At 39.1% G+C, this 14678-nt stretch overlaps 1 protein-coding gene and 1 pseudogene across 9 annotated transcripts in view; one reads left to right on the forward strand and one right to left on the reverse strand.

The window, feature by feature from the left end:
• DNM1L (dynamin 1 like) overlaps positions 1-14678 on the forward strand; it is a 68492-nt gene that overhangs the window by 47084 nt on the left and 6730 nt on the right. For 3 of the 8 annotated variants that reach the window (XM_025403729.1, XM_025403731.1, XM_025403732.1), the window contains 7 exons: positions 6810-6930; positions 7147-7302; positions 7644-7733; positions 9807-9899; positions 13161-13217; positions 13892-13969; positions 14294-14326. In XM_025403729.1, coding sequence (XP_025259514.1) covers positions 6810-6930; positions 7147-7302; positions 7644-7733; positions 9807-9899; positions 13161-13217; positions 13892-13969; positions 14294-14326 — 628 coding nt within the window. The remainder of the gene's footprint in view (positions 1-6809; positions 6931-7146; positions 7303-7643; positions 7734-9806; positions 9900-13160; positions 13218-13891; positions 13970-14293; positions 14327-14678) is intronic. The other 5 variants (XM_025403730.1, XM_025403733.1, XM_025403734.1 and 2 more) reach the window with 3 other exon arrangements.
• Positions 365-3092, reverse strand: LOC112635539 (annotated as a pseudogene). The gene is made up of 3 exons (XR_003121935.1): positions 2797-3092; positions 1756-2492; positions 365-777 (listed from the first exon to the last, which is right to left on the reverse strand). The product of XR_003121935.1 is annotated as a nucleosome assembly protein 1-like 1 (transcript).

A 14678-nucleotide genomic window follows, 5' to 3' on the forward strand; every position in this document is an offset into this window, starting at 1 on the left:
GCCCAGCTAGTTTTTTGTATTTTTTAGTAGAGACGGGGTTTCACCGTGTTAGCCAGGATGGTCTCGATCTCCTGACCTCATGATCCGCCCGTCTCGGCCTCCCAAAGTGCTGGGATTACAGGCTTGAGCCACCGCACCCGGCCGTTTTCTAGTTTAGTTATCAAAGTGTGGTGTGAACAACATGCTGAGTGTCACACTGGCATTACAAATAGGCCCAAAATTTTGAGCTTTTAACGAGATCAAGAAATATTTTATGAGATTTAACTCAATATGCCTTAACACATCTGTGAGGTAGTTAAATAAACAGTACTACACATTTTAATACATAGCAAACAGAAGCATGGGTAATTGACACACTCATACTTTAAGCAATAAGAATTAGAAGAAACCACAGAAGCTTGGGGCCTTCTCTCTAGCTCTACCCCAAAGAAAATGAACTTTAACTTTTTTTTTTTTTTTAAAGCATCATATCGCTTAAAATTTTCTTCTTCTTCTTCTTCTTTTTTTTACACTTGCTTATTAGTATAGTATCTCTTTCCAAAGCTGGTACCCTTTTCACTAATGTGGTAAAAACTGAGTATAACCCTTAATTCAAGCTAGGCCTCTGCTTCTATCTGAATTGGTACAACATTAAGACATTATCTTGTAAGAACTAAAATTGTATTTGAAATTTTTATTTTAGGCTACAAAAACAAGCAAACAAACAATAAGTAACTTGAAAATAGGTCTTGTCAAATGATGTAAATTCATCCTTTCCAGGGAAGCAGAAGGTAGATCCTGCTACAAAGAAAAGATGCTTAGTTAATGGAGGTTAAATTTAAAAGTATAGTTAAATTCAGGCTAACTTCTGAAAATCCTGTCTTATTCATCTCACTGTTGTACCAGTAACTATACTGAGTCAGGTTACTTTACAGTTAACTATTTCACCTATAACACAATAATCCATTAACAATCTAATACAGTTATTGGGTGTGGTCATACTGGAAATTATTAAATTCTTAACCATATAGTTGTCTTGCCCATTTTTTTTTTTTCTTTCAGACCGAGTCTTGCTCAGCCACCTAGGCTGGAGTGCAGTGGCATGATCTCAGCTCACTGCAACCACCATCTCCTGGGTTCAAGCGATTCTCCCATCTCAGCCTCCTGAGTAGCTGGGATTACAGGCACCTGCCATCATGCCCAGCTAATTTTTGTATTTTAGTAGAGATGGGGTTTCACCGTGTTAGACTGGTCTTGAACTCCTGACCTCAGGTGATCTGCCTGCCTCAGCCTCTCAAAGTGCTAGGAATACAGGCGTGAGCCACTGCACATGCCAATTTTTTTTTTTTTTTTAAACGATGAATTGTCTTAGTATAAGTCCCTGCATTTCTGTAACAAAGTAATGAAAGGCATAGCTAATCCAAGCAGACTTAACCCTATTCAACAGACAGCTGAAAATATACTTTGGTTCTTCACGGAAAAAATTCCGGAAAAAAAAAAAAAAGTGTTTCCTTTAACAGTTGTTAATTTTCATAGCTGTACTCCAAGAGCTACATAAAAAGATTCCAGAAGAACCAAATTATTAGCAATGAATGAACATGTGTGACAGAATTTGTGCATTCAACATATCTGGCAGAAAAACTAGTGAAAATGCTAGCTAGAACAAATTGGTCTTTAAAATATCAGTTTCCTGTCCTTTAAAACAAAAATGACCTAGTCTACCAAGAAAATACAAAAACATAAGGCAGTAAGTAAGAGTTGTGTTTAGGCTATTACAGTGCAGGTTATCCTCAAGGCCACATATATCCTGCTTCACTGCTGCCTGCATTCTGCTGGGTTTTGATCCTTCTTCAGGTCATAGTCTGGATCATTTCCCTCATCTCCTTCATCTTCCCCTTCCTCATCTGCTTCTTCACCTTCTTCACCATACTCATCATCATCATCTTCAGTAACTCCTCCAGTAAACTGTAACACTGATCTTGGGATTACATGCTCACATAAAAAGTGACCAATGTTGAAGTCTGCAGCGAGGACAGCTTCAGCATCATCATCCAGATCTCCACTCTCAGGAACTTCAGGAGGGGCAAGAAAATTAAAGCAAGAGTCATTGGAAACTGTTTTGGTCACAGTACGAATTGTCCCATGTACCTTGTGTTTCTGCTTCTTAATGGTTTTCAAAGTGACATTCTTTCCTTTTTTCCAATCTATTTGGCCCCCTGTACAACCCATAATTTCTGGTCCATCAAAAGAAAAGGGATCAGAATCATCTGGTTCTGGTTCTAACCTTATCCTACATGTCTTTGTCAGCACTTCATTTGTAAAATATTCACTGGGTTCAAAGTGAAATTCTAAGACAAAACTCTTCGGCTGGCCAGCATCTGAGAACTTCACTTTAGTATCTTCGAAATGCTTCAGAATAGGTTCATCATGTTCCTGAAGCATATCACTGAGTAAGTCAACATTCTTAAAAACAGGTAACCAAAATTCAGGAATTCCTTTGGGGTCTTCTTTTTCTTCATCCTTTTTCTCTTTTTTTTTTTTTTTTGAGACGGAGTCTGGCTCTGTCGCCCAGGCTGGAGTGCAGTGGCCGGATCTCAGCTCACTGCAACCTCCGCCTCCCGGGTTTACGCCATTCTCCTGCCTCAGCCTCCGGAGTAGCTGGGACTACAGGCGCCCGCCACGTCGCCCGGCTAGTTTTTTGTATTTTTTTAGTAGAGATGGAGTTTCACTGTGTTAGCCAGGATGGTCTCGATCTCCTGACCTCGTGATCCGCCCATCTCGGCCTCCCAAAGTGCTGGGATTACAGGCTTGAGCCACCGCGCCCGGCCTCTTCATCCTTTTTCTCATCTTCAGTCTTGGCCTTTTCTTTCAACTCCTCTGAAATCTCATCTTCTTCATCTGGTTTCCATTCACATTCTTCATAGGTTCATAAATTGCATTAATAATCATAAATTGCTTATCAAATAGAGGCTGATAGAGAACAGCATACTTTCTTTCAAGATTGTGAACTTCCTCATATAATTTGGCTTCTATCTGTGCACTTACGCAGGTTTTTGAGAGTATTCACTCCTCTTTTAACTACCCTAGCTAGGCAGGTTGTCAATGTCTGCCATGTTGTAAGAACTCAAATATCAGAGGCTAGTATGGGGAGCCAGGCGGGTGGAGCTGTGCAGGCAGTGACTCAGGGCAGCAGCGGTGGTGGGAGGAGCAAGAGGAGGTGGTGGGAGGAGCAAGAGGCAGCGCTGCAAGCAGATGGCGCTAAAAAAGGAGACCCCATCTCTGAAAACGAAAACAAACCCTTAATTTCACCAACCCGAGATAATTCCTAAAATTTGGCATTGAACTAGGCATTTTTCTATGCATCTATAACACATAGATGCCTGTACTACATATCTTTAAAAATCAGATGCTATACCTATCTTGGAATCATTTCTTAAATCATGTAACAAATAACTTTCTATCTCATACATTATCAGTCTGAAGATTTGCATAGTATTTTACTTTTTAGATATACCCTCATTTGTTGGGCCAGTCTCCTACTACTGGATAGTTTGTTTTCTGTTATATACACATATAAGCTGTGATGGACTACCTGCATCTATCTTTGGGGCTTGTGTCCAAGTAAACACTGAGGATAAATTTGTAGAAGTAAGTTTATTAGATTAAAGGATATAATATCCTTAGAATCTTTCATTACATATTGCATATTGTTAGCATATTGTACTGTTTTACTACTAGCAAGAACAACCATTTCTCTAAAAACATCTTTTTATTCTGAAATAATTATAGACTCACAGGAAGTTGCAGGGTGATGTACAGGGAGGTCCCACTCACCCTCCACTGTGTACCCTTTCCCCAACTTCCCCCACTGTTGGACATCTTGCATAACTACAGTACAATAACAAAGTGAGAAAATGGACATGGGTACAATCCACAGAGCTTGTTCAGATTTATACGTTAACTCATTTGTGTGTTTGTGTGTGTGTGTGTGTGTGTGTGTAGTTCTGTATACTTTAGTATAACCGAGATGGTCTTCATATGGTCAACTCCGTCAAGAGAGTATTTATCAGACTAATTATTGAATGGTTATATATATGGCATATTGAAAAAAATAAAGATGACCACAAATGGGCCTTTAAAGAGTTTAGTGGGTAAAGTAGGTCAAGGTAATACTGGGCTTGATTAGGCTGCAAAAGTATAACTTATTTAAATACTTCTTATTGTTATACATAATTCATATTCAGAAAAGTACATATAGCGTATATGAACACTTTATAAATAGTTAATGAACCAATTATCTGTGTCTACCTAATGAAGTGTTTCAGACATTGAAGAGAGACCATTGACATTTATTTCAGGGTTTGGGAGAGCTCCACATTTAAGAAGGCATTTGAATTGGGCTCTGAATAGAATTTGAGAAGCCAGTAATGAGAGGGTGTTTCAGGCTTGGGAACAGCAAAGAATAATGCAAGAATAATGTTTTTGTAGAACAGCATGTGTAGTGATGGGACATAATAGTAGATAAGACAGGAAGGGTGTCTAGGAACAAGACTGTAGATACAAAGTCTTTTCTGTCTTGCTCTGTCGCCCACTCTGGAGTGCAGTGGCGCGATCTCGGCTCACTGCAACCTCCGCCTCCCAAGTTCAAGTGATTCTCCTGCCTCACCCTCCCCAGTAGCTGGGACTACAGGCGTGTGCCACCATGTCTGGCTTTTTTTTTTTTTTGTATTTTTATTAGAGATGGGGTTTCACCGTGTTAGCCAGGATGGTCTCGATCTCATGAACTCATGATCCACTTGCCTTGGCCTCCCAAAATGCTGGGATTACAGACGTGAGTCACTGCACCCAGCCCCACCCCCCCTTTTTTTTTGAGACCGTCTCACTCTATTGCCCAAGCTGGAGTGTAGTGGCGTGATCTCGGCTCACTGCAAACTCCGCCTCCTGGGTTCAAGTGATTCTCTTGCCTCAGCCTCCTGAGTAACTGGGATTACAGGTGCGCACTACTATGCCCGGCTAATTTTTTGTATTTTTAATAGAGATGCTGTTTCACCATGCTGGCCAGGCTGGTCTCGAACTCCTGACCTTGTGATCCGCCTGCCTCGGCCTCCCAAAGTGCTGGGATTACAGGCATGAGCCACTGCGCCCAGCCAAAATTCTTATCTATTAAGCAATTACTCCTCATTCCCCTCTCCTCCAGCCCTGGTAACCTCTAATTTAATTAATTAATTAATTAATTTTGAGACAGCGCCTCACTTTATTGCCGAGGCTGGAATGCAGTGGCACAGTCTGGGCCAGTCTCTGCCTCCCAGGCTCAAGCAATCATCCTGCCTCAGCCTCCTGAGTAGCTGGGACTACAGGTGCCCACCATCACACCTGGCTAATTTTTGTATTTTTTTGTATTTTTAGTAGAGACTGGGTTTCACCATGTTGGGCGGGCTAGTCTTGAACTCCTGACCTCAGGTGATCTGCCTGCTTTGGCCTCCCAAAGTGTTGGGATGACAGGTGTGAGCCACCGTGTCAGGCCAAATTTACTTTCTGTGTCTGAATTTGCCTATTGTAGATACTTCAGATAAATTGAATCATTCAGTATTTGTCCTTTTGTGCATGGCTTACTTCTGTTAGCATAATATTAGACTAGTACCTTTTACCTGAGCTACTATAAAAAGGTACTCAATAGTGGTTGTAAAAATAGAGAGGAAGGGATGATTTGGGGAGGCATTATAAAGGTATTTGTACAATTCAACTGGACTTGAATTTGAAAAAGATAATACCAGGGTTTCTAGTTATTAAACAAGATAGGAAACATAAGGTGCTCAGTAACTATATCAAGAGATTTTATTTGTCTAAGGCTGGGTGCGGTGGCTCATGCCTGTAATCCCAACACTTTGGGAGGCTGAGGCGGGCAGATCATGAAGTCAAGAGATCGAGACCATTCTGGCCATTGTGGTGAAACCCCATCTCTACTAAAAATACAAAAATTAGCTGGGCATGGTGGTGCATGCCTGTAGTCCCAGCTACTTGGGAGGCTGAGGCAGGAGAATCACTTGAACCCAGGAGGTGGAGGTTGCAGTGAGCCAAGAGCCCACCACTGCATTCCAGCCTGGGCAACAGAGCGAGACTCCGTCTCAAAAAAAACCAAAAAAACAAAAACAACAACAAAAAGAGATTTAATTTGTCTAAAGCAAGAGTAGGGCTGGGCACGGGTGGCTCATGCCTGTCATCCCAGCACTTTGGGAGGTCAAGGCGGGTGGATCACTTGAGGTCAGGAGTTTCAGACAAGCCTGGCTAACAAGCTATGCTTATTTATTTACATATTGTCTGTGGCTGCTTATGTGCTTAATGGTAGAGTTGAGTAGTTGCAGCAGAGACTGTATGACCTGAAAAGCCTAAAATACTAACTATGTGACCCTTTATGGAAAAAGTTTGCCAACCTCTACTTCAGATTGTGAATCAATGGAAATAAATATAAGGCACTGTTTCCTATTCTCAAGGAGCTTATATTCTAGTTGAGGAAAACTAGGGCAGCGAAAAGGTGCTTAGCAATTCTTAGTTAACTGTTGTTTTATGTCAGAACATGTATTATATTTACAAATATATATATATATATATACACACTTATCATTTAATGATTCCTTTTCCCATTTAAAAAAATTAGAGAAACTAGTTCATAATGAGTTGAATTAGAACACATGGTAATGGGAATGAATGAAATTGTTTATCTGAGGCTTTCTCAGAAAATAAGATGAACTTAAAGGTCTAGAAAGACTTCTAACCTGTATCTTCTTTCCCCTTTCACAATGCCAGAAACCATATACTTCATTGCCTTTCAGATGCGGTGGTGCTAGAATTTGTTATATTTTCCATGAGACTTTTGGGCGAACCTTAGAATCTGTCGATCCACTTGGTGGCCTTAACACTATTGACATTTTGACTGCCATTAGAAATGCTACTGTGAGTATGCTTAGCTTTTTAGACTGTAAAAAAAATGAGGTTAAAGTTTTTCTTACCCATATACTATGTCTTTTTAAACTTAATTATACAGTTTATTTTGCTCTCATATTTGAAATTAAAAAGCATTTTGCATGAAAAATACAAAAAATGTGACTTAACCTTTGGGAAGCACTGAAATTACATATATAATAAGAGTTCTAAGTTTTATTTTCTCAGGGTCCTCGTCCTGCTTTATTTGTGCCTGAGGTTTCATTTGAGTTACTGGTGAAGCGGCAAATCAAACGTCTAGAAGAGCCCAGCCTCCGCTGTGTGGAACTGGTTCATGAGGAAATGCAAAGGATCATTCAGCACTGTAGCAATTACAGTACACAGGTAACGGAGAGAAATGTAACAGGTTTCACGTAAACTAGAAAAGAACATGAAGTGGTGGTTTCATTGGGTGGAAGGAAATGTGTAAGATGGGATACAAGGTAAAATCTGTAGTTCCCTTACCTGAAAGTGATTTGAAATAGGATTCTTAAATGTAGGCTCTAAATCTAATTCAGTATTTCTGTGATCATTAAATAAAAGAAAATGACTGTTGGCCTGGCATGGTGGCTTATCCATGTAGTCTCAGCTATTTGGTAGGCTAAGGTGGGAGGATGACTTAGTGAGACTATGTCTTAAAAAGAAAAAAAACAAACTTACATTTTTCTTTCATCTACCATTTATAGGAATTGTTACGATTTCCTAAACTTCATGATGCCATAGTTGAAGTGGTGACTTGTCTTCTTCGTAAAAGGTTGCCTGTTACAAATGAAATGGTGAGCTACTATAGCATAGATCATTGTAATTACTATGAGTCAAAGTTTAAATTTTTGCTTGACTGCTTTTTAATAAACATTATATGGTTACTTTAGAGTTCAGGCATAATGTTTTCCAGTGTATTGGGAGGAAAAAGAAGTTGAGTTTCAGTCTCATTTTAAAGGAAAATTTTTAATAATTCTAGTATAAAGTATATTTTTTCTTCATATTTTAATCGTTAGCCTACAGACATGGGTTTTCTTGAAAACAGATTTATGATTGAGGGGTGTGAATAGCTTTGCTGTATTATTTAGTACCACTGATCTTAACAGAAAATTAGTTCCATCTTTAGCCTCAGTAAACTGAGCCTTTATAGCACACTCTTACTTTGAGGTACATCGGCGTAATCTGGCCACTTCTGCAGTTCGCTTGTTATGACCTAATAACTATAATATCATAGTTGCTTGCTACTATTCTGTGGGTTGCTGCTATCCACACAAATAAAAATGCTGAAATTGGCAGAAATATGGGATAAGCATTTAAAATTGCCCTTATGCCTCTAATTGTTGGCTGGGTTTTTGTTTTTTGTTTTTCTTTCTGATCACTAAAAGTGCATTTGGGTCCTTGGCTCAGGATGGTGAGCCCCGTGGAGGTTACTAAGAGTTCAAAACCATCCTTGGAATGTAAGTGCTGCTGCTTGGCTGTTTCTTTAGTGAGGACACCCCTCAGATTCTGATGTCTAAGACTGAATATAGCACAGAATCATTGGACCTTCATTTTAATAGACCCTTTTTACCCGGTTCTGGACTGATAAGTGCCATTCTGATACCTGAGATTTGTTAGGACAGCACATAATAAAGGGCTTAAGTTTATTCTCTCTGTAAGACTTAGTGGTGTGGTAGCTCACGCCTGTAATCCCAGCACTTTGGGAGGTCGAGGTGGGTGGATCACCTGAGGTCGGGAGTTTGAGACCAGCCTGGCCAACATGGAGAAACCCCATCTCTACTAAAAATACAAAATTAGCCAGGCGTGGTGGCGCATGCCTGTAATCCCAGCTCCTCGGGAGGCTGAGGCAAGAGAATCACTTGAACCCAGGAGGTGGAGGTTGCGGTGAGCCGAGATTGCGCCACTGCACTCCAGCCTGGGCAATAAGAGCGAAACTCCATCTCAAAAAACAAACAAACAAACAAAGACTTAGCAATTCTGTAGAGGGCTGGATAAATTAATTTTAACTTTTCTTTTTTATTTTCCTCTAAGGATTTTGAACTACATATAATATTTTAACTAGGTGCTTTATAGTTAAGGCTAACCAGTCACTACCTCAGGTCTTTAGATGTATCCTTTACCCAAATAAAATTAACATTTTTTTTTTTTTTTTGAGACGGAGTCTCGCTCTGTCGCCCAGACTGGAGTGCAGTGGCCGGATCTCAGCTCACTGCAAGCTCCGCCTCCCGGGTTTACGCTATTCTCCTGCCTCAGCCTCCCGAGTAGCTGGGACTACAGGCGCCCGCCACCTCGCCCGGCTAGTTTTTTGTATTTTTTAGTAGAGACGGGGTTTCACCGTGTTAGCCAGGATGGTCTCGATCTCCTGACCTCGTGATCCGCCCGTCTCGGCCTCCCAAAGTGCTAGGATTACAGGCTTGAGCCACCGCGCCCGGCCAAAATTAACATTTTTAACTTATGCCTGGTTATGAACTTATTTTCTTATTGTTGAAAATGAACTTAAAAAGTGACATGGAATAGTGGATGATCTGAAGTTTTAATAGCAAAGTTGCATAAAGCATTGGAATTAAGATTTGCATCAAATAGATGACTATTTTTCCCTAACAGTAAAATACTTGTAGTTACTTTAATGTTATTGTTCCCTCTTAGAAATGCAGTTTTAGATGCTGAAATGTAAATAATTTTAAAGCTAGAGTAAATTATTGTTTGACATAAGATTTATCAGTTGGAATATAATTATCAAGTAATTTAGGCATAAGTTTCCTGTACTTTTTCGGTATTGTCTGTTTCGTAAGTTTTATATGTAAATTTCTCAAAGTAAAATATGGTTGATGTATTTTTGTATATAGCCTAACTTACCTTTTTTCTAGGTCCATAACTTAGTGGCAATTGAACTGGCTTATATCAACACAAAACATCCAGACTTTGCTGATGCTTGTGGCCTAATGAACAATAATATAGAGGTAAATATAATTCTTGCACTTTTTCACAGAAAAATCTGTTGTAACTCAGTTATATCAAACTTACTTAGCACGGAGTAATGATAAAATAGACATGTGCCACATTAGTGCCTGCTGCATGCCAGGAAGTATGCTGAGGGGATTACATTGTTTTCTTAGTTCTCAAAACCACCTGGAGGCATTATTACTTTCTGCTTATGAAATTGAAATTCAGAAAGAATCTGAGAATTCATTGATTTGGTGTGACTGGCTCTATTTTGGTAACTTATAGTTTATACAGGGGAAGTGTGTACAACAAAGTGTTTAAAATTGTTTTCATTTGGCTCTGAAAGCTGTGAAGGAAACACTCAAGAATTGACCAACTTAGCATAAATTTGGAAAAGCAGAGTGCTTTTTTCACCAGTACTGGGGTGGCTGCATTTCATGGATCTTTTCTTTCCTTTTGATGTTAATGTAACAAATTGAATAAGATCTCAGATGGAGCCAAGGCTGGTGGACAGAGCAATGGATCCAGAAGCCATTTTTTTCCTCTGCCAGTTTTCTCCAAAAATAGTACATTTTTCTGTTACTCCCTAATTCAGTAAGACCTCAGAGTCCCCTTCTATATCAAATTTCCTCTTCCGCGTATGCATGGTGAGAAAATTTAAATATGCAGTTCAGAAGCTGGAAGGGATCCTGTGTTATTGACTTCAATTCCGGTTAAAACAGATGGGGTGGTCAGGCGTGGTAGCTCACACCTGTAATCCCAGCACTTTGGGAGGCCAAGGCAGGTGGATCACCTGACTTCAGGAGTTCGAGACCAGCCTGGCCAACATGGTAAAACCCTGTCTCTACTAAAAAATACAAAAAATTAGCTGGGGTTGGTGGCAGGTGCCTGTAATCTGAGCTACTAGGGAGGCTGAGGCAGGAGAATCACTTGATCCCAGGAGGTGGAAGTTGCAGTGAGCTGAGATCGTGCCATTGCACTCCAGCCTGGGCAACAAGAGCAAAACTCTGTCTCCAAAAAAAAAAGTGGGGAGCTTGAGGTTTACAGATAGCAGTTATTCCTTTGGTGCTTATTTTGCAGGGCACTATTATAGGAAACAAGCACCTTCTTAACACAGGTATAGGGAACTCATTTTTGGTTACATAGCTGGGGGTGATTCCTGTTATCAGAAAAAATTCCAAAATGCATACATGAGTAGGCTCTTCAAAACACGCTAGATAACAGTTATGTTAAAAATTAGCATGTAGACACTTAAACGGATTTAGTTCTTTTTGCATTGAAACTAACATCATGAAAAACTTGTGTTTGTGATAGTTTTGTTACACTGACAAGGTCATATGTGATATGATTTCAGATTAGTATTTTTCTACAAATGAATAGGTTTGTGGTTATAATGACTGTGCCAGAGAACTTTATGTGGATATTTTCATTTAATCTTTACCATAACCCTGAGGGCAGATCATGTCATTAAAAGATTAGGACACTAGGGCTTCAAAAAGAGTTGGTAAGCTGTCCAGTTAGCAACGCAGGTACACCAGGTCTGCTGGGGTCCGGTAGCAGCTCAGATCATAACTGGTTAGTAACAGTCTAGGGTGAGAATTCGAGATACTGTGCCTTTTGCTTTGTATCCCTGTTCAAAACGTACATTTTATCATGCTAATTTTTTATTTTGAAGATTGTTAATATCTATACTTTTACTATCTGTTATTTTTTATTACTGAATACCCTCCCATGAAAAAATAAAATTGGGCCAAGTTTCTGGCAAAAAAAAAATTTCTTACACATGGAACATCATTGTGGGCTGGGTGCGGTGGCTCACGCCTGTAATCCCAGCACTTTGGTAGGCTGAGGCAGGCTGATCACCTGAGGTCAGGAGTTCAAGACTAGCCTGGCCAACATGGCGAAACTGTCTCTACTAAAAATACAAAAATTATCCAGGGGTGGTGGGTGCCTGTAATCCCAGCTACTAGGGAGGCTGAGGCAGGGAGAACCAATTGAACCCGGGAGGTGGAGGTTGCAGGGAGCCAAGATCATGCCATTGCACTCCAGCCTGGGCAACACAGCGAGACTCTATCTCAACAAAAAACAAAAACAAAAGCATTGTGAAGCTTTGTTAACTTATAGTTTTTTGCAAGTTGAACTGTGTTCATGAAATACTTTCTACTTAGGAGCAATTTTGACTTTAACCTAAATAGTTTCTACTGTATTTGGTGCTGCCTGTGAGAGATCCACCATTAACATCTACAGATTTCTGTATCTTCATAATTTTTTTTTTTTTAAAGACAGTCTCACTCTGTCGCCCAGGCTGGAGTGCAGTGGCATGAACTCTGCTCACTGCAACCTCCGCCTCCTGGGTTCCAGCAGTTCTCCTGCTGCAGCCTCCCGAGTAGCTGGGATTACAGGTGTGCACCACTATGCCCGGCTAATTTTTATATTTTTAGTAGAGACAAGGTTTCACTATTTTGGCCAGGCTGGTCTTGAACTGACCTCAAGTGATCTGCCCACCTTGGCCTCCCAAAGTGCTGGGATTAAAAGCATGAGGCACCGTGCCTGGCCAATATTTTCATAATCTTTTACCTATCTATCTTGGTGCTTGGATATAGCAGATGCTCGGGACATTCTAATTTGAATTTAACAGTCTCTTTAGCTTTGTACAAGTCACTTTGATAATATTAGCAAATTAGAACAGTGGGCAATTGATCAGTCTGTTAAATTAGCCAGGTTACAGAAAGGACTTTCAGTTGTCAACACTATTTCCTGGAGACAGGATAAAGAAATGGAACATTTTTATAGGATAACGTCAACCACAGATACTTCTTCAAGATACGGTTTTATGAGGGGAGTTGTTTGAATTTAACACAAAGATGTTCAGGTTAGAGTGACTTTTAAAGTCTTTGTGGAGTTTTCTGTGATCTCTGGACTTCAAATTCCACATGGTATGTTGAAGGCTTATGTTCCACATTTATGTGAGGACAGGAAAGGGGGAGAAGGTGTCACTCTGTTGCCCCTCATTTGAGAATCTCCAGTACAGGGAGCCACTGTTACTGACACTGTATTGTATCCTTCAGGTGTATGGGCAGAAAAAAAAAAAGATTGAGAAGCTTTGGGTTAAATGATTTATTTATTTTAAAATACGAGAATTATGGCATGAGTCCCAACAGTGAGAGGATGTATCTCTAAGTTACTCCACACTTTTCAATTAACATGAACATTTTTTAGTAGGCATATATCTCAATACTTGGATAATCACTTTTGTTCTGCTTGATTGTGTTTCTTAGGAACAAAGGAGAAACAGGCTAGCCAGAGAATTACCTTCAGCTGTATCACGAGACAAGGTAAAAAAAAAAAAGTTTTAAATGCATATTCCCAATACCTAAAGATAGACTGATGAGCTCAGAATATTATTCAGTTCTAGGAGTAATTGTTTCTTCTTTTCCTCCCTTTAACACTCCATTGGAACTGAGTAAAGACAAGTTTAAAATGGGTTTTGAGTGATTTAAAGATAATAGTATTTTGAATTCACTGACAAATGCTTAAAAGTAGGTTTAAGGGTTTATTTAAGCATTTAAGCTTCAAGCTTTTTAAAAAAATTCAGTCAGTGACTTTATCAACTTTGTAAATAGTTGAAATGACTAAATATTTTATTATAATAAGAGGGTTTCTTGGAAAACACAGTATACACAGAATAGAGTTTTTAATTACTAGTAATACTTATAATAGTTGTAATACTAAAGTGTGTATAAAAATCTTTTACCTTGACTTCTTTGCCAGAAAAGAATCTTATCAAATACCAAAAATAAAAATGAAGCTTTTGGATTTGGATTTTTATAATGTATTCATCTGAAGGAAATAAGGCAGAATAAACAATTTTATCTCCCATGATTATTTTCATTTTTCATGTTATTTTACGATTTTGTTACAGAAGGGAAAAATTCACATTTATAGAGTGTTCCTGAATGCATTTTTGCATCCTTGATTTTTTTTTCCCCCCTGCATTTTTTGCCTTTAGTCTTCTAAAGTTCCAAGTGCTTTGGCACCTGCCTCCCAGGAGCCCTCCCCCGCTGCTTCTGCTGAGGCTGATGGCAAGGTCTGTTCTGATTCTTAATCTAAGCCTGCATGCCTAGTTCTTTGGTACAACATAATCTTCTGGAAACAATACACTGAATAGAAGAATATTAATATGGGATACCATGCTAAGGTCAGATCACTTTAGTCTAATATATATTTTAAAATTATATAACAATGCAATGCATAGTTTATATTGTTGACATGCTTTTGCTTGCAATATAGAAGATGCACACAGAAAAAGAAGTAATTTAAAGAGGAAATTATCCTGCACTTTTAAAATTTCAACCCATTGGTATTTAAATTTTGCTTGTTAAATTGCATGTTTTAACATATCTTTCAACAGTTAATTCAGGACAGCAGAAGAGAAACTAAAAATGTGAGTCTCTTGCTTCAGAATGGAAATGTTGGTACCTCTGGTTCTCACTGAAACACTGTCTGTAACACCATTAAATAACCTGTTTGTGTAGTGGTATCTATCTCTTGTCTGTGTTATGTTCTTAATGTTCCTTTTATCTAACCGGTGGAAGATGGCGTTAAACGTTTTAATTAGTAACAATAATAGGCTTTCTCACTGTTTTCTGTGACCTTCAAGAATAGTTTTAAATTTTGATAGGAAATTTAACATATTTTGATAGGAAATTCAGAGATTTCCTAGATTTCAGAGATGGAATTGTATTTTTGGACATTTCCTTTCCTCTTTAAAGATCTTGAGATCTGTTCAGTACTAA

Source organism: Theropithecus gelada, chromosome 11, assembly GCF_003255815.1.
Source record: "Theropithecus gelada isolate Dixy chromosome 11, Tgel_1.0, whole genome shotgun sequence".
Taxonomy (NCBI): domain Eukaryota; kingdom Metazoa; phylum Chordata; class Mammalia; order Primates; family Cercopithecidae; genus Theropithecus; species Theropithecus gelada.